Source organism: Vespula vulgaris, chromosome 9 (genome assembly GCF_905475345.1).
Source record: "Vespula vulgaris chromosome 9, iyVesVulg1.1, whole genome shotgun sequence".
NCBI classification, from domain to species: domain Eukaryota; kingdom Metazoa; phylum Arthropoda; class Insecta; order Hymenoptera; family Vespidae; genus Vespula; species Vespula vulgaris.
In genome coordinates this window covers 1,376,022-1,393,142 of record NC_066594.1, presented here as the reverse complement: position 1 = coordinate 1,393,142, position 17,121 = coordinate 1,376,022, and the positions used below count along the sequence as shown (strand labels likewise).

At 30.9% G+C, this 17,121-nt stretch overlaps 1 protein-coding gene across 4 annotated transcripts; it reads left to right on the top strand.

Annotated features, from left to right (window-relative positions):
- The first annotated feature begins 524 nt into the window (after positions 1 to 524).
- On the top strand, positions 525 to 16,649 carry LOC127066296 (chloride intracellular channel exc-4). 4 transcript variants are annotated; one of them, XM_050999835.1, is made up of 5 exons: positions 525 to 1,039; positions 9,106 to 9,145; positions 13,280 to 13,585; positions 13,751 to 14,077; positions 14,621 to 16,649. In XM_050999835.1, exons 1-5 carry the CDS (start codon positions 981 to 983, stop codon positions 14,699 to 14,701), a joined length of 813 nt encoding a protein of 270 aa, XP_050855792.1. In that variant the 5' UTR covers positions 525 to 980; the 3' UTR covers positions 14,702 to 16,649. The 4 variants fall into 4 exon arrangements, with proteins under 4 accessions (XP_050855792.1, XP_050855795.1, XP_050855794.1 ...); XM_050999838.1 differs by having other exon boundaries at positions 551 to 1,039; positions 9,106 to 9,149; XM_050999837.1 differs by having other exon boundaries at positions 551 to 1,039; positions 9,106 to 9,161.
- The last annotated feature ends 472 nt before the right edge of the window (positions 16,650 to 17,121 follow it).

Here is a 17,121-nt window from a genome sequence, read left to right as displayed (position 1 = left end):
AGTGCGCAACCGCATTTGATATAACATTGCTACGTCACAATAATTGCATCGCGAGGTTGCCGAATTTATTTGGACTTATTCAAAATCAGTATGTTCGATTTTTCATCGAAATTCTCGTATTAGATACAATGGTGAGATAATTGAACAAAATATCAGGTATATCATAATAACATTACAAACGATCACGATATGGTTTGAATAATCAGTAAAATATCTACTTTGAAATCTTATTCGAGTCGTCATTCAAATTTCTCGCGCTAAAATACGAGAATATCGAATATCGAATATTACTTTGTTACGCGGAACACGAAGATCGTAATAAATCTGAACAATTGTTATTAGATTTTTTCCAACGCATGTAGTCTGTCGCGTTAGATTCCACGTTATTATCACTTTGACATTGAAAATAAATTTGAAAGGTATTGGGCGACGCTGACATATTGACACGAAGCGCCATCTGTCGTGTGAACTATACGGACGCTATAGTATATATATCGTAAAAAAGTATCGAAAGGGAATCAAACGAAGGGATGATGAAAGAACGTTAAAATAATGAAAAAAGAACGAACATAAATTAAAGATAATAATTAGGGAGAAATTCGGAAAAAGAAAACGACGAGATGTAAAGAAGAACAAACACTCGAGACTACGATCGATCTAACAAACGACTTATTCTCGTTCGAATCAACGACCGGTAGACAAGGATAGAGATATACAGAAACACAGGTTCGCACGATCTGGCAACATCGCGTTCGGATCGCTGTAGCGGAGTCTACGTACGGTGGCGTCAGTATTCCGCGAGCTTCCATCGCGTACTCTTCAAAGAAATCGTGACAGTGATTGATCGATCGATCGAGCGACCGAGCAAGAGAGCGAGCGAGCTAGCTAGCCGGATTTTAGAGGTCGAAGAGAAACTGCGAAGAAAAGTCGCCTTTTTCGATTGTTAAGGTACAACGAAGGAGAGAAAATGGCGGACACGGATGGACATGAGAATGGCACCAGCAACGGCGATGTGCCTGAGATCGAGCTTATCATCAAGGTGAGTGTGAGTGGAGTGTGGAGTGTGTGTATGTGCGTATTTATGTGTGTGTATGTATTTCTCTCTCTTTCTCTACGTAAATGTATACGGTAACGTATGCATGCTGCTGTGCGTATTATTTTACACACAAAACGCGCGTCCTCTGCTTTAGCGAGAGAAGGATAGATATGAGACAACTGCTTGAACTCAGAAGAGCTTCTATAGAGAGAGAGAGAAAGAGAGAGAGAGAGAGAGATATTGAGAGGCAGAGGGGATAGAAAAGGAGCTACTCCGCAGGCGATATGGGCGTGGAACGAAACGACTCTTAGCGAGTTCGATCTCTTAAAAACTTCCTGTCTTTCTCGTCTTCCTCGTATCCTTTATCTTTCTCTTTTTTTTTCTTCCTCTCCCTCTCTCTCCCTCTCTCTCTCTCTCTCTCTCTCTCTCTCTCTCTCTCTCTCTTTCTTTCTCTTTTTTCTCATTCTTTTTCCTTCGTCATACGTTAAAGAAGAAAAAGAAAAAGAAAAAGAAGAATTGTTAGAGGACAAGAAAATGATCTTTGGTGAACGTGAGAGAAAGAGAGAGAGAAAAAGAGAAAGAGAGAACGCACGTCACGAGTCAAAAAGCATCCGGTAGTGCTGAACTACTGCTGCCGCTATACTTCGTTATCGGTTGTGTATATATATATATATATATACATACATACATATATATATATATAAAATTATGAACGTCATATTTTCGAAGTGTTTTGGTGCTAATTATGAGTTTAGTGTTGTACCAGTAATAATAATAATGATGATGATGATGATAATTATGGTGATGGTTTTTGGTACTCTCTCTCTCTCTCTCTCTTTCTTTCTCTCTCTCTTTCTCTCTCTCTCTTGACCGTATACGTTCCTACGCCAATGTCGACCACCCTGTCTCAGCTGTCTTTTGTTTTTACATCGCCTCGCCGGATGGCGGCCAATTTTGGAGACTCTCTTTGGGTCGGCAAGGTTGCGTCGAGCGAGCCTGGATCGAAAATGGATCAAAGTATATAATATAAGCTCTCTGTCTTTTTCTTTTTATTATTATTATTATTATTATTATTATTATTATTATTATTATTATTATTATTATTATTAGTAATATTATTATTAATAGTTATTATTATTGTTATTATTATGCACGAGAGTTTCTCGTATTCACGCGTGTGTGCGCATGCGTATACACTTTTTAGGAGATTGCTTCTTATATAAAAAAAAAAGAAAAGAAAAAAGAAAATGGAAAGAGTGAACGAAAAATATCGTACGATCGAAATACAAAGATAAATCGTTCTTTATTTTACTTCACGATTTTTTTTTTTTTTATTTTTTTATTTTAGAATAAATTTTTCTTATCGTATATGAATGCATATATATATATATATATATATATATATATATATATATATATAATATATGATGTATTCGTATACTTATTTGAATATATATTTATTTGACTTCGTATATATTCGTATATATGTATATATGTATATATATATAGATATTTAGACGTAAACGTGAGAGACGACGATACCGAAGAAAACCGTACTGATGCGTCATTGAATTTCTCGAGTTCATTTGAAATGTGCGATCTTTGCTCTCTCCTTTATATGCATTTATTACACTCAATGCATGCCACGTATACCATGTTAATTTCCAGTGCGAATTTTCATTATCTCCTTTCAATTATTTTTTCTTTTAGTCGTTAGTTCCGTGAGACGGACCTCGTTTATACGATTCAATGAACTTTTCCGAGAGTCATCTTTGTTTGGATTGCAAGTAACGGTGGAGAAATATATATTTATATATATATATATATGTTTGTGTGTGTGTGTATGTGTGTGTACATGGTGTATGATTAATAATAACGTGTACCAGTAAATTTGATACCAGTACGAAAAATTCTAATTTTTCTTCTATCTATAATTAATGTTATTATTCTATTTCTATGGAACACTTGTACACATTAATTAGCATAATTTGTTATATGTAGGTTTGTTATCGAACGATTAAGCCATTCGGAGAAGTATATCTCTCAATTCGTTTTCTTATTAATGATCACGCGTAGCAAGAAAACGAATTTCACGAAAAATATTTACGAGGAATGAGAATATGTTCCTTTTTGTTTGTTATCGATTTCGATGTTTTATAGTTCATATTATTCTATCTTTATATATATATATATATATATATATATATATATATATATAAAAGGAAAAGTATAAAAAAACAAAGATTATGTAAAAATTCATTGACAATGATATATATAAAACTCAACAAAAATTATGCGATGAAGCAATTTAAAATAGAGAAATGAATGTATTGAAAACGTTGTATTAAAAAAAAAGAAAAAGAAAAATTAATGCGTCGAGAAAAATGAAAAGAAAAAAAAAAGAGGAGAATATCTTTTCAAAAAAGAAGATAATTTGATTTGCAAAGTATCAGTATGATTTTTCGTGCGACGTATTTTGCATTTTTACACAGTCGCGTGAAAGTAAGTAAAACGTGTGAATAAAACTTGTTAGAAAATAAAAAGAATCGTAATAAGAGAACCAGATGTATTTCGATAGATATTACGTTATCTATTTATTCCGAGAATGTTTCGAACGTGTATTTCTAATAGATAATCATATATATATATATATATATATATATATATATATATATTGTTATCTCCTGTACGATTGAATAAAAATCATGACGTCAAAATCGACTTACCGGGTTAGTAGGCCTTGATTGACCTAAATAGTGTTTACCGACGTCGTGATTTTTTTCGAACGAACGTAATATATATTTCAGGTAATAAAAAGTATCTCCGTACGAAAATGATCATCGTTCGACGATAAGAGATAATCTGGAATCGACGAATAAATTGTTTACCAAGTTGATAAAATCTAAGAGATAAAGTACACATTCTCTCTCCTTTTTTTTTTCTTCGAGAATTTTAGGCCATCCAAAAAAAAAAAAAGAAAAGAAAAAGAAATGATATCAACGTGATCAACATTTTTTATTAATTAAAACACATTCACTTAAATATAATGTCGGAGAAATCATTCTTACAATTCACCTATTGATATCTATATTATCTATCAAAATTTTAATAGAATAAGTTTGTTGTAAATAAGAGTAATGAATAAAGCAGGGAGAAGAGTTACAAGGGGTAAAACGAGTAAAAGAAAAAAAATATATATCTCTTATAAAATATATATAGGCGTGTATGTATGTGTATGTATATTAGCGTTTATGTACATACGTGTGTAGAATATTTTGCGAGCACGAGCGAGTTATCGAGTTATTTATATGTTTATGTAACACAAGCGGCATTTCACTTGGCTACTCTGGAGCTCGCGGGTTTTCCACTTATGTTAATACCACGATCGGTATTCTGTATTAAATAAACGTAAGTAACACGATAACTCGATTTCGTGAGTGCCACGAAAGAACACGAGTGTCACTCTACCTTTTACGATCTATGAATGTGTGTATATATATATATATATGTTTATGTATCTATATAAAAGTAAGTAAACATTTCTTTCGTTCGTCTCTAGCTTCAGCGTACACTTGTAATTTTCCACATGGAATAATGACGTCTGGGTCCACGTTTAGAGCAACGAGCTTGAAAAGAAAAAGAAAAGAAAAAAAAAAACGAAATATCAACGAAACGTTACTTAGAATTAGATAACAGAGTATAATTTGATTCGACGCGATACATAGATAGATGGTTTACAAAATTGATTATCGTGACGAATCATTGATCAAGAAAATTTGTCAGACATTTTATTTTGAAGTCGTCGAAGAAAGAAAAAAAAAAAAAAAAATAATAATAATAATAATAATAATAAAAAGGAATTCTCTTTGCGTCTTCATGGGGAAAGATACGTATCAAGGACGTATTAAATGTATTAACCTTTTCATTCAGAGTCCAACATAATTCATTAAAGAAATCCATAGCGATGAGTATCGAATGCGAAAGAGAAGAAGGAAAGAAAAATCAGAAAAACGCGGGAGAACTCAGTTTTGATAACGAAAGCCAATTTATCGTACCTAATGTAAAGATAACGTTTCCTCGTATGAGACGATATCGATTATATTGTATTCTCTCTCTTTCTCTGTTTTGTTTTTTTTTTTATTTCTTCTTATCATCTTTTATCCGTTTTTTATTGTGTACGTTTTTTTCTTTTTTGCATAAAATTAGCTCGTCTTTTTTTCTCATTTTTTTTTTTTTGTATTTTAAAGATCCCTAAATGCTATGATATCGGATGAAAGCCGATCGAGAGAGACTCTCTCCTTCTTAGATTGCTTTCTTTCGCCAACTTTCCGAAGAAATGTCGCTTGAAATGGAAGCGTTGTCCTATTCTGGAGCAAGAACCGGACAAGTACGAGATATAGAGATATATTAACGAACTCGCGATCGAAACTTTCGCCGATTAGATCGACTTGGACCAGATCTTGATTGGACTCGTCTATTATCTCATTTCTTTTCTTTTCTTTAGTTTCCTTTTTTCTTTTTTTGTATTTTCTTTTTTCCTTTTAATTTTTCCACGTTGTCATTCCACTGAGATCTTATAACGAGTCCAATTCGTATCCACTTTTTTTAATGTGGAAATATAATTAAATCAATGAGCTAATTTCGTTATATAGGGATGAAGAGTAAAGAGGTTTCTCATTTTTCTTAGCAATATATCATTATATCGTCGTAACATTAATTTGATGTTTCTTCTATTGAATTAGTTACACGGTAATATTTGACATTTCAGGTATATCTATATCAATGAAAAATCTAAATATAATAGAGATAAGAGTGTGATAAAATGATGAGAGGTTTATTCTAACGAGAGAAACCAACGGAATTTAACACAGGTAAAATCGATAAAGTCGATAGAGCGATTTTTTAAGCACTGGTGTATTGTTATTGACAAGAAAGGATTTCGATATTTTTGCAACAGATATCTTTGTTTCACAATATATTAATAATTAGAAGATAGTTTTAAAAATTAAATTAAAAAATATATATATAATCTTCTTGATAATTCAATATTGCAAACATATAGTAATAATAATATTACTATATGTAATTAGCGTAAGCATTAAACAACAATGTATTTATTTTCAAATACACAATAGTTGAATTTTTTTAATATTGTTATATTCATAAAAAATTAAAAGTATACATACATCAATCGGTAACAAACTAGTTGTATTTTCTCGTTCTTTCTTTTTTTATATTTATTTTATTTATTTTATTATTAGACATGTCATCAGTTAGTTATTTATATAATTAGTAAATGCATACAGCTTTTACGATGATATCATATAGGATTACAAATATTTTCCTTGTTTGAAGATAGTTCAATCGTCTTAATCCTACCATTATCGTACGTATATTATATATATAAATCATTTATAAACCAATGCGATTAACTTGAATTTTCTTTTTTCAAATTTTACTGTCAAAACACTTGATTGATGCTTTAAACTTTTTATATTTAAAATACATTGATTTAATAATTAAGCGTAATGTCCGCTAAATAATAAAAAAATAATTTATATATGATATAATTTTATCAATTTATCCTCTCTCTCTCTCTCTCTCTCTCTCTTGCTATATATATATATATATGATCTATCAATAATACATCATTCATATCTTTCTATAATCTTTATTCTATTTTATTATTTACTTGAAAACCTATGAACAATTATTTATAACATTATAATTAATTATATAAACAATTTTTACAATAATACATATATAAAATAAGCACATTTAATTATCAAACAACTATGAATGGAACTATGAATTATATAATTATCAAACAATGATCGAAAAGAGAGAGGAGAAATTTTGGAATATTTTTATTCTCTCGTTCTTCTTTAAGGATAAATTACGAGTTTTCGGTACACATTATATATACACGTTATATTTGTACGTACTTACGTTAGAACGTAAGCTCGCTTCTCGATAATGATTAAACGTTAACCGGCTGACCTTGCGATCCGGAGGCGATCCTACAAAGTGTGTCAAATTGTATACGACGAAACGGCGAAGACCGTAACGCGCACGAACGAACGAAGAAGAAGTCCTCGAGAGATTCTACCGTTAAACGATGAACTCCTTTGCCTTCCGCTTTCTTCGCCCGTCTTTCTCCAGTCTGCCGTGTAAACGACAACCTGCCTGTTTTTTCTTTCCCTGTCTTTTTACTCCTTTCTGATTGCTATCTTCTCTCTTCTTCTCTCTTTTCTCTTTTTCCTGATTGCTATCTATCTTTCTCTCTCTTTCACATACGCACACACACACACACATTTGCCTCGTTCTTCCTTTCTCTCTTTCGATATCTTCTCTATATACCTGGTGTTTCATATAATTGCTTAGTAGGTTTATATATCGTTCGATCTGTTTTTTTTTTTTTTTATTTCTTATTTTTCATTTTTTATTTTTATTTGCATCTTAATGAAACTTTTACGATGCATCTTGATTTAGATCGTCTCTATCTAAAATGGCCTACACGTTTGTAGTCCGTTTTCTTTTTATTTTTCTTTCTTTCTTTCTTTTTTTTTTTTTTTTTTTTTTAGGAGAAAGGGTAGTTAGTATAAAGTTTAGGCCAAATGAAATCTCTCCATACTTCTCTTCGATTTATTTTCAGAGAAAATCCGAGGAAAGTAATCATTTTTCAAAGATATCGTTCGAATATGCGTGATATATATTTAACGTTCGAAAAATGGATCGTTTCATTTACAAAGGAGCAGAGAGAAAGAGATAATACTTTTAAAAAGAATAGTGATAAATGTCTGGAAATACCCGTACGATTTGTAATCTTATTATTGTCAGTAAGAAGAATATTTTAGAATGAAATATTCCGTACATATATATTCTATCTTTCTCTCACTCACTTATTCATTCCTTCCTCCGATTAATTCCACGTGGCAATTCACCTCCGGTACTCGATTATTATCGTCATCGACTCGGTAAACGCGACCTAATAGGAATTTGGAGTCATTATATTTCCTTTCTTACCAATCCTCTCTCTCCCTTCTTCCTCAATACTAGATAGCTTGAGAAGGCGATTATTAAAGTGCACTTAAGAACTTTTACGAACTTTTATTCGACCTTTGCATAAAGGGAGCAACGCTATCAATTGTGAATTCATTTAACTCCATTGTAAAACTATGCATAAATACATATACATACATGTACGCATATACACGTAGACGTATATAACAGATGTTGTATTATTATTACGATGTAATTGAGTAAAATGTATTTTCAACAACGTTAATGAAAGAAATGACGTAAAAGAAGAGACACGGTATATAGCGTATATATACTATCGTTCATCATAACAAAGCCTCTTATCATTTTATTCCGCAGTCTTCCGTTGCGGTTATGCGAACAATACTATATGGAGGTTATACGGGATCGAGAGAGATAGAGAATAATAAATTTATTAGCAAAAAAAGGGGTGAGAAAGAGAGAGACATTGGCAGACAATGTGTGCGTGTATGTATTTGTTAGAGAAAGAGAGAGAGAGAGAGAGAAACTTGTTAATCTTTTTTAAAGGTCATAAAAAACGTGCCCAGTCAGAAGTCATAGATGCTTTAGGTTGGTGAATCATCTTCTTCGTGAGATCGTAATAAGGAGTTGAAGAAATAGATCGAAAGACCCTGACGTTGGATAAGGAAGTTGTCCTTCACTTACGAACGAAGAGAGATTCTTTATTTTTCTTTTTCTTTTATATTTCTTTTCTTCAATCTTTCGTTGAATATTTTACTTAAATTCTTCCTTTTTTATATTTTATTTTATTTTATTTTTTATTTTTTATTTTTTATTTTTTATTCTTTGGCCTCACGTTTCCGTCGTGTTTCGGAGTTTTTTTTTTCGTTATTTCATTAAAACACTTGGCGTTTGAAATTTTTCATAAAAATGTACGATATACGTTTATACGTAAATACATATGTATGTATATATATATATATATATATTTGTGTGTCTGTGTGTGTGTGCAGATATGTCTATATACATATAACAGTTTATTCGTTTTTGTATTTATTCAATTTCAGGGGCAGGTCGTTGAAATCACGATTCAGGAATAAAATGGACGTATGTATGTATATATGTATGTATCCGTTGTAACATATACATCAACGTTTCTCAATCCTTTTACCGTGGAACGATCGAATACGTTTTGTTTGTAACGGTACAGCGGCCCAAATGTTTATAATATAAAATTTTGAATTAACCGATGATGGTAAAATTATCACATGATGGTCGGCTATATATTATTTTAAAAGATAATGCTAATAATTATTTTAAAGATCGTTGCGAATTTGCGGTATAAAATATAAGAAATATCTCCAAATTTCTTTAAAAATTTTTAATCACTCTACTCGTAAAATCGTCGTAATACGTAAGCAAGTATTTATTTCGAGGCTCATAGCTTGAAAAAACATACGTTGGTATACACGTAATATTATACATATATACAGATACGTAAGTAGATACGTAAATATGTTCGAAAAATGCTCACGAGTTGCGTTCTAAACGTTTTATTTCGAGACGGTTCTGCTTGAAAATCTGACATTCTACTCGAATATCGTGCGAACGGAAACAGTTTCGTGTTTCTTTGAGTGTCCAATGTTGGATGGTATGTGAACGGAAAAAAGAGAAAAAAGGAAGAAAAAAAAAAATACGTGAATCTTTGACTAAGAAGTCTCAGCATATTTGCATTCTCTTTACCCCTCCTCTTTTGGCATTCGGACAAAAAGATTTCGATTTTTTCTCTTCCTCTCTCTCTCTCTCTCTCTCTCTCTCTCTTTTCATATTTTAATATATCATATAATTCTTTGGTGAAACGTTAAAAAAGAGTACAAGTCGAATTTTGATCTTTGATACAATATATATATATATATATATACGTTAATATATTTTATATTGTAATTATTCCTTACTAGTACTACGTATATATTGTAAGATTAATGAAAACGAGATATACGTTATCAATTTTGACGACTAAAATTTTTTTTTTATAACTAATGTTATATTGTAACACGTTATATTATAAAAGTGTTTCCCAAATTATGTTTGCGTGGATAGAAGGCAATATGGTTCAATGAAAAATTATGAAAATGAATATTATTTTATTATTTTTATAAGTTTTCTTTCACATAATTAATATATGAAAATAAATGTTTTTTTTTTGTTTGTTTTCTTAACTCTTATATTTACTTGTTTCATTTATTTATTATTAATTTATTTAGATATAATTTATGTAATATAATTTATGATGCCTTTCAAAATTATGGGATTTTTTAAAAATTGTTTTTTCAAAAGTTTGGGAAATGCTAATTTTATAAAGGCAGAAACATTCTCTGCGAAATTAATAATCCTAAGTTATGTATATTCTTCCGTCAATTAACATTCAAAAATATGAAAAGAACGATTATTTTTATCATTAATTTTATGTTGATCGTTAATCTTGTTAATCCTTTATAACTCGATTTTATTCGTTCCCGAGATGAAAAAGTATCTTGGAAAAAATTTACTCGTTCTTTTTTCTACGTAGAATTTTTGCATTAGAAAAAGTGTGTTCCTATTAAAAAGAAAAAAAAACAATTAATTCTGAAATAATCTGGAATCTTTCATTAAATAAAAAACGATAAATACCATAATATTTCTATCCTTAAAAATCCGATAATTCTTCTCCGAAGAATTTTTCTCAAAAGCGTCATATTTCGTTTTCAATAAAAATTTGTTACACTTCGTTTTGAACACATTTGTATATATTAAAGTATAGAGTACTATTATTATACCACAATGAGTATAAGAAACTTAAAAAATATAAAAAATGCGTATATGAACCGACAGATAATTTTATAGTGATAAAATGAAATGAAATTTAGAATATTTCGATAGGTATACATATATGTATGAATTGAAATATGTGACTTTAAAGTCATATCGCGTTATAAAGAATGAAATTAACATTTTAATGGTTTATGATAGTATACATACAAAAATATATATGCATATCATGCATACAATCGTTTTACCTTATCGCTGATCGAAGAAATTTCCGGCACTCGAATAACCGAGCTTTCATAAGAGAGAAAGGAGGTGGCGAGAAACGAACGTGGCGATAGATCACACTACCTTCTTGAAGATAGAAGATGTCGAAGAAATGTCTTTCGTGACATTTTATCCGAGATCGAAGTTCTTTGCACGTGATGTGTTATATACCATCAAAGAAATTTCAACGAACGGTAGATTCGTATTTTACATTTTATCTGTAAAATCTCTCTCCTCTCTCTCTCTCTCTGATTCTTTTTCTTGTATATTTTTTCTTATTGTTATTATAATTGTTTCGTTATTTCTCTCTTTTTTTTTTTTAGTTATACACGACCGTAAAGAATTTTTTACATTTTCGATATAGCAAAGCATTACTTTTAAAATTATTTGAAACATCAAATAATTGTTAGACATATATTTATTAAACATGCGAGTCATTAATCTCATTGTTCGTTATAAACACTAAAATTTTGACAATTTTCTTTCCTTTTTTTTTTTATTTATTTATTTTTTTCTATCGTTATTATTATTATTATTATTATTATTAATTGTAAATGAAGTAATAAGATCATTCGACGTTTGAATAAGAATTCGAATATTTTTGAAAGATTAATAATAAAATTATTGATTTCATTTTGATATTGCTTTTACGAAAGAGAATATGATTTCCTTATACGTTTCTATTCATTTTGTTTACTTATGATTCATCTTAACATGAAACTCGTCTCATGGATTTTCTTTATCGTTATACGCACATATAAGATAAAGTATATATTTTCTTCGAATAATTGTACATACATGCGTACACACGTACATATATACATACGTACATATTTCCTTGTACAATAGATTAGGTCATTGCTCAACATATAAACGCATGAGTGCATGTAGTATGCAGATATAGCAAAAGTTGTTCTTACCGTATCGAGAAGACATTCTCTTCTTCACAACCATCTCTTTCACTATACAACGAGAGGTTTTTATTCATTGTTACAAATCAACCATGAAAATTTCTATGAAATTTTTTTTCAAGGACACGTGACAGATACACGTTATAAACGATTAAGGATAATCGAGTTAATCGATATATAAAATATCAATGTATAAAAGCGACTATATTCTACAAAAACAATTTTCTATAAATGAGAATTCTTCTCAGTATTTTTTCTTCTTTTTCTTTCTTTCTTTCTTTCTTTTTTTTTTTTTTTTAATCTTTATTATTCGATTAATGTTTTACCTTCAAATAGAGTACATGTATCCAATAACAGCAGCGATAACAAACAGAAGTGATTTTCTACAAATCATAATTTTTTCTTTTTTAAAATCAACTTATTATTCGATCAATATTTTACCTTCAAATCATGTTCGATATTTTACAAATTAGAATTCCTTTGTTTTTTAATTTTTTTTTTTTTCTAAATCTGTATTATTTGAACATTTGTTTAATTTTTTTCTCTTTTTATATCATCATTATTCGATCAATGCTTTATTTCGGAATTGTTCGAAGGTCAAATGTTTTATGTCAACAAGTTTTTCATTCGGAAACATTGGATCGCATAATTTGAAGGAAACCTTGATAGTTATCTTGCTTTTGTGCAATCCAAAAATTTCGATGGACAGGAATGGCGATGCGTCATCGAGCAAAAAAGGAGTACAACGCAGGAACGCATATGAGATGGAGAGCGTAAATGTAGTATCATCGTAACGCTGACATAAATCCTCGGTGTAAGAAACGTTGAAGGATATCGTTACGCGGAAGGAGTATAACGGAGAGGTCAATTTTTTCGTTCGAGTTTTCTTCTTTTTCTTTTTCTTTTCATTGTTTTCGCATTGGCCTTTTCAATCTCTTAAACGTTATTACGACGACTATTTGCAAAACCGCAGATGCTACGGTATTTAAAGACGATCGTTGGACCGTAAAATAGAATCGATATTGCAAAAGGATGAAACTGGCAAATTGCCAGTTTTATTACGTTTGTCCAGCTGATCTCCATCATTTCCCTGAAATTTATCTTTCAAAGTCATTTCCTCGAGAAAGAGAGAAAGAGAGAGAGAGAGAGAGAGAGGAGAGAAAAGTTGGTATTCTGCCAAAAGTTCTTAATAAATCGATTAGGTAAGATGGATATATGTCAAACATATTTAATATCAATTACGTTGTTCTGTTCGTAGGCGTCAACGATCGATGGTCGTCGAAAAGGCGCTTGTCTCTTTTGTCAGGAGTACTTTATGGATTTGTACCTTCTCGCCGAGTTAAAGACGATCTCGTTGAAAGTAACTACCGTCGATATGCAAAAACCACCACCTGACTTTCGTACCAATTTCCAAGCGACCCCACCTCCTATCTTGATCGACAATGGCGACGCCATATTGGAGAACGAAAAGATCGAACGACACATCATGAAGAATATACCCGGTGGACATAATCTTTTCGTACAGGATAAAGAAGTTGCCACTTTAGTAGAGAATTTGTTTAGCGTAAGTTTTCCCCTATAACATTTAAATATATCTATGTATATATATATATATTTTTTTTCTTATCTACGATAATATGTTTATAAATCTGATAAAATGATAGAAGATTGATATACGTTTGATACGATAATTTTTGTTTTTTGTTTCTTTTTGTTTTATTTTATATAGAAATTGAAATTGCTACTGCTCAATGCAAAAGACAAGGATAAAGATCCGAAGTCATCCTCTTTGATGGCACACTTACGAAAGATCGACGAACACTTGGGTCGCAAGGGTACGCGCTTTCTCACGGGCGATACGATGTGCTGTTTCGATTGCGAACTCATGCCACGACTTCAACACATCAGGGTCGCTGGGAAATACTTTGCGAATTTTGAAATTCCCGAAAGTCTGGTACATCTTTGGAGATACATGCATCATATGTACAGGCTTGATGCATTTCTACAAAGTTGTCCGGCCGATCAAGACATCATTAATCATTATAAATTACAACAGGTAAAATTTACATATGAAATTAACCCTTTTACTTATCTTAGAGACAATGTCACTCGTTAGACTTCAATCTAAGTCGTTAGGCTTTGCGAATTTTTGGAAAAATTTTTAATTGTAATCTGAACGCATATAATGGACACTATTATCATTACAAAATATGTTTATATAGTGAAACATTTTTTACTGAATAGGAATAGATATGTTTTTGTCCATTTTTGTCTTGGATGTTATATATAGTAGATATATAATTTGCATTTATAATATTTTTTCTTTTCAAAAAGAAAAAAAAATCTTCATTCTTAAAAGAAGTATATTAATTTTAATAGATATCTCAAAAATCTCGTACTTATCAAAATATTTTTGTATGATAATCGAAAAATTGATAAGATATTATAAAGTTTAAGAAAAAAATTATGAAATTATATAAAAAGTTTTATTGGAATATGTACTAATATTCTATAGAAACAAACTAAGATAGTAAAGATTTTTCTTTTCTTTTTATTAGCATTATTCTTATCAATTATATATTTACGATACTAATTGTAGAGCATGAAGATGAAAAAGCATGAGGAATTGGAGACGCCAACGTTCACTACCAGCATCCCTATCGAGGTCAATGACGACTAGGCTGGACCTTCGTCGAGTCTAAGATCTCTTTTTTTTTTTTCTTTTCCTTGGATTCGAGACGATATAGTCAACATCATCAACGATAACAACAACAACAACAAAAATATTAAGAACAACAACACAGTCCTCCTAATACGATCGACCTATCGCGACAATGAATATTTGATGTAAGCGAAGTTTCGATGGACCGTGTTTCGAACTTGAAGATGAATCATTCGTGTCTTATCGTTAGAGAAGGAAGGAAGGAATGGAGAAAAGGAGAACATTCCATCGAAACTTCTCGTCGTTTAAAAAATTGCTGTTGACACGATTAAGTCGATCAATGTAAAAAATATTTCGAAAAGCCTTTGCTACATATATATATATATATATATATATATATGTGTGTGTGTGTGTGTATGGCTGAGCCAAATCCAGACTAACTTAGCTTTTTTATCGCGGTACTTTGAACAAGTAAAAAAAAAAATAATAATAATAAAAAAAAAAGAGAAGGAAGAAGAAGAAAAAAAAACAGAAAAAAGTCTACAAGCCCAAGTTTGATTCTTTATTTAAATTTACATGCACGTATGTACATACGAGTATAAATTGACAGCGTCGTGTTTCTTTTCCGCTTATTTTTCTTTGATTTTTAATATTACATACGAATAATGTATGTAAACGTTTATCAGTAGAACAACGCAACGTTGCGTTGATAATAAATCGGACTTGTCATTTTCGATGATGGCGATTATTTCTATTTGGTAATAAAACGAAGAAGAGATATTACGAATAGGAATAAGAGTTTATTTTTTATTTTTATTTTTATCTTTCTTTCTTTCTTTCTTTTTTTTTTTTTTTTTTTCTTTCGAGGCAACGAGCGAGCGTGTGATGATAAGATGAAAGAAGAAAAAGAAAGGAAAAAGAAATTTAAAAAAAAGAAATACATACTATAAATAATTACATAAAAGGTAAAAAAATAAATAAATAAATAAATAAATAAAAAATCACGAAGAACACAGGAGAAACGCCGTGCATCGAAGAAGGAAGAAGAACGATCCCATTAAAGTATATATTATATTTACTTGTGGGATTGATGGTCTTACGTCAGGGCTTAAAAGTAACGCTTTTACGCATGGGGGAGGGATGGGAGGAGCGACACTTCCTCTTTGTTGTGTCCGCATCTTTATTTTATAACACTCCGAAAGATAACGTCTAGTCTTAATCCATCCGGAGCTTGAGTCTTTTAAAACGAATCTTTACCTAAGGACTTTGTTTGAAAATGTTATTAGACGACTTATCGCATTAGTCAGAACGCTTTGTTGTTAGCTTCTCATAGGCTTTTTCATCATTTAGTGTAATACAAATTCTTTAGAAAATGTTATGCATGGAAACATTAAGGGGTAAAGGATATTCGTCGTGTAATACAAAGAAGGAATGTACATACATAATACATACATGCATGCATGCATACATGTATTTCAACTAGCTCGGCATTGCACGGTACATACGTTTCTTCTACGAGTTCTTCGACACGCGAAATACCTTGTTACGTTTACATTTTCGTTATCCACTTATAGGCGAGCGTGCGTAACCGAGAAGATCATAAGTGTCCGATAAGAGCAAAAGTACAACGATTTTTCCGTTCAGAATGAATATGGCGGTTTTTCGTCGTACCATTAAGCGCGATTTTTGCAGATCTTCCGCGTGCTTCTTCCGAACGTTCGCGAATTAGTCGCAAACGTGGATAATTATTAATAATGATAATAATATTGGAAGATGGCAAATAGATCGCGACGTCGTTCGACTTTATTAATAAAAACTGAACGAAGCGAATGCGCGAATAAACGTCTAATTGGATATTTCGTAATAGCGGTTATATTATTATTATTATTATTATTATTATTATTATTATTATTATATTATATTATTATTATTATTATATTATTATATTATATTATTATTATTATTATTATTGCGATAATTATTATTACAATTGTCATTATTCTTTTGACTTTATATTTGTAGAAGTGAATATATGTATATATGTATGTATATATATATATATATATATATATATATATGTACCTGTGTTTTTCCAGTAAATTTAAGCCATTACTCCGATGGAAACATTTTCCCGCCATCTTTCTTCGAAAATAAAGAACGTGTTCCGATCGGTATGTTAGGGAGCGACAAGTTTGAAAAGAACGACGAAAGAGGGCACTCGTGAAGCGCCGGTAAAGAACTTTCTCTCTCTCTCTCTCTCTCTGACCGTGGCGGTACGGAAGACAAATGAATAGAAAAAGAACGAATAGTCTTATCCGAAAGTCAGAAAGGTATCGCAACGCGTCTTCCGATGTGTGTTAAAATAGCCATGCGACTTCCCCTTCCTCATGATACTTACCGAAGGAGGAGCAAACGATTCTGACGAACGTTTCTCTCTT

What these genes read in the sequence shown, in the direction of transcription:
- LOC127066296 (XM_050999835.1), top strand. Translation starts at nt 981, where the DNA reads ATGGACATGAGAATGGCACCAGCAACGGCGATGTGCCTGAGATCGAGC. An exon ending in GATTCAGGAATAAAATGGAC is followed by an intron (nt 9,146 to 13,279) that starts GTATGTATGTAT and finishes TTCTGTTCGTAG; the next exon opens with GCGTCAACGATCGATGGTCG. An exon ending in ATCATTATAAATTACAACAG is followed by an intron (nt 14,078 to 14,620) that starts GTAAAATTTACA and finishes TACTAATTGTAG; the next exon opens with AGCATGAAGATGAAAAAGCA.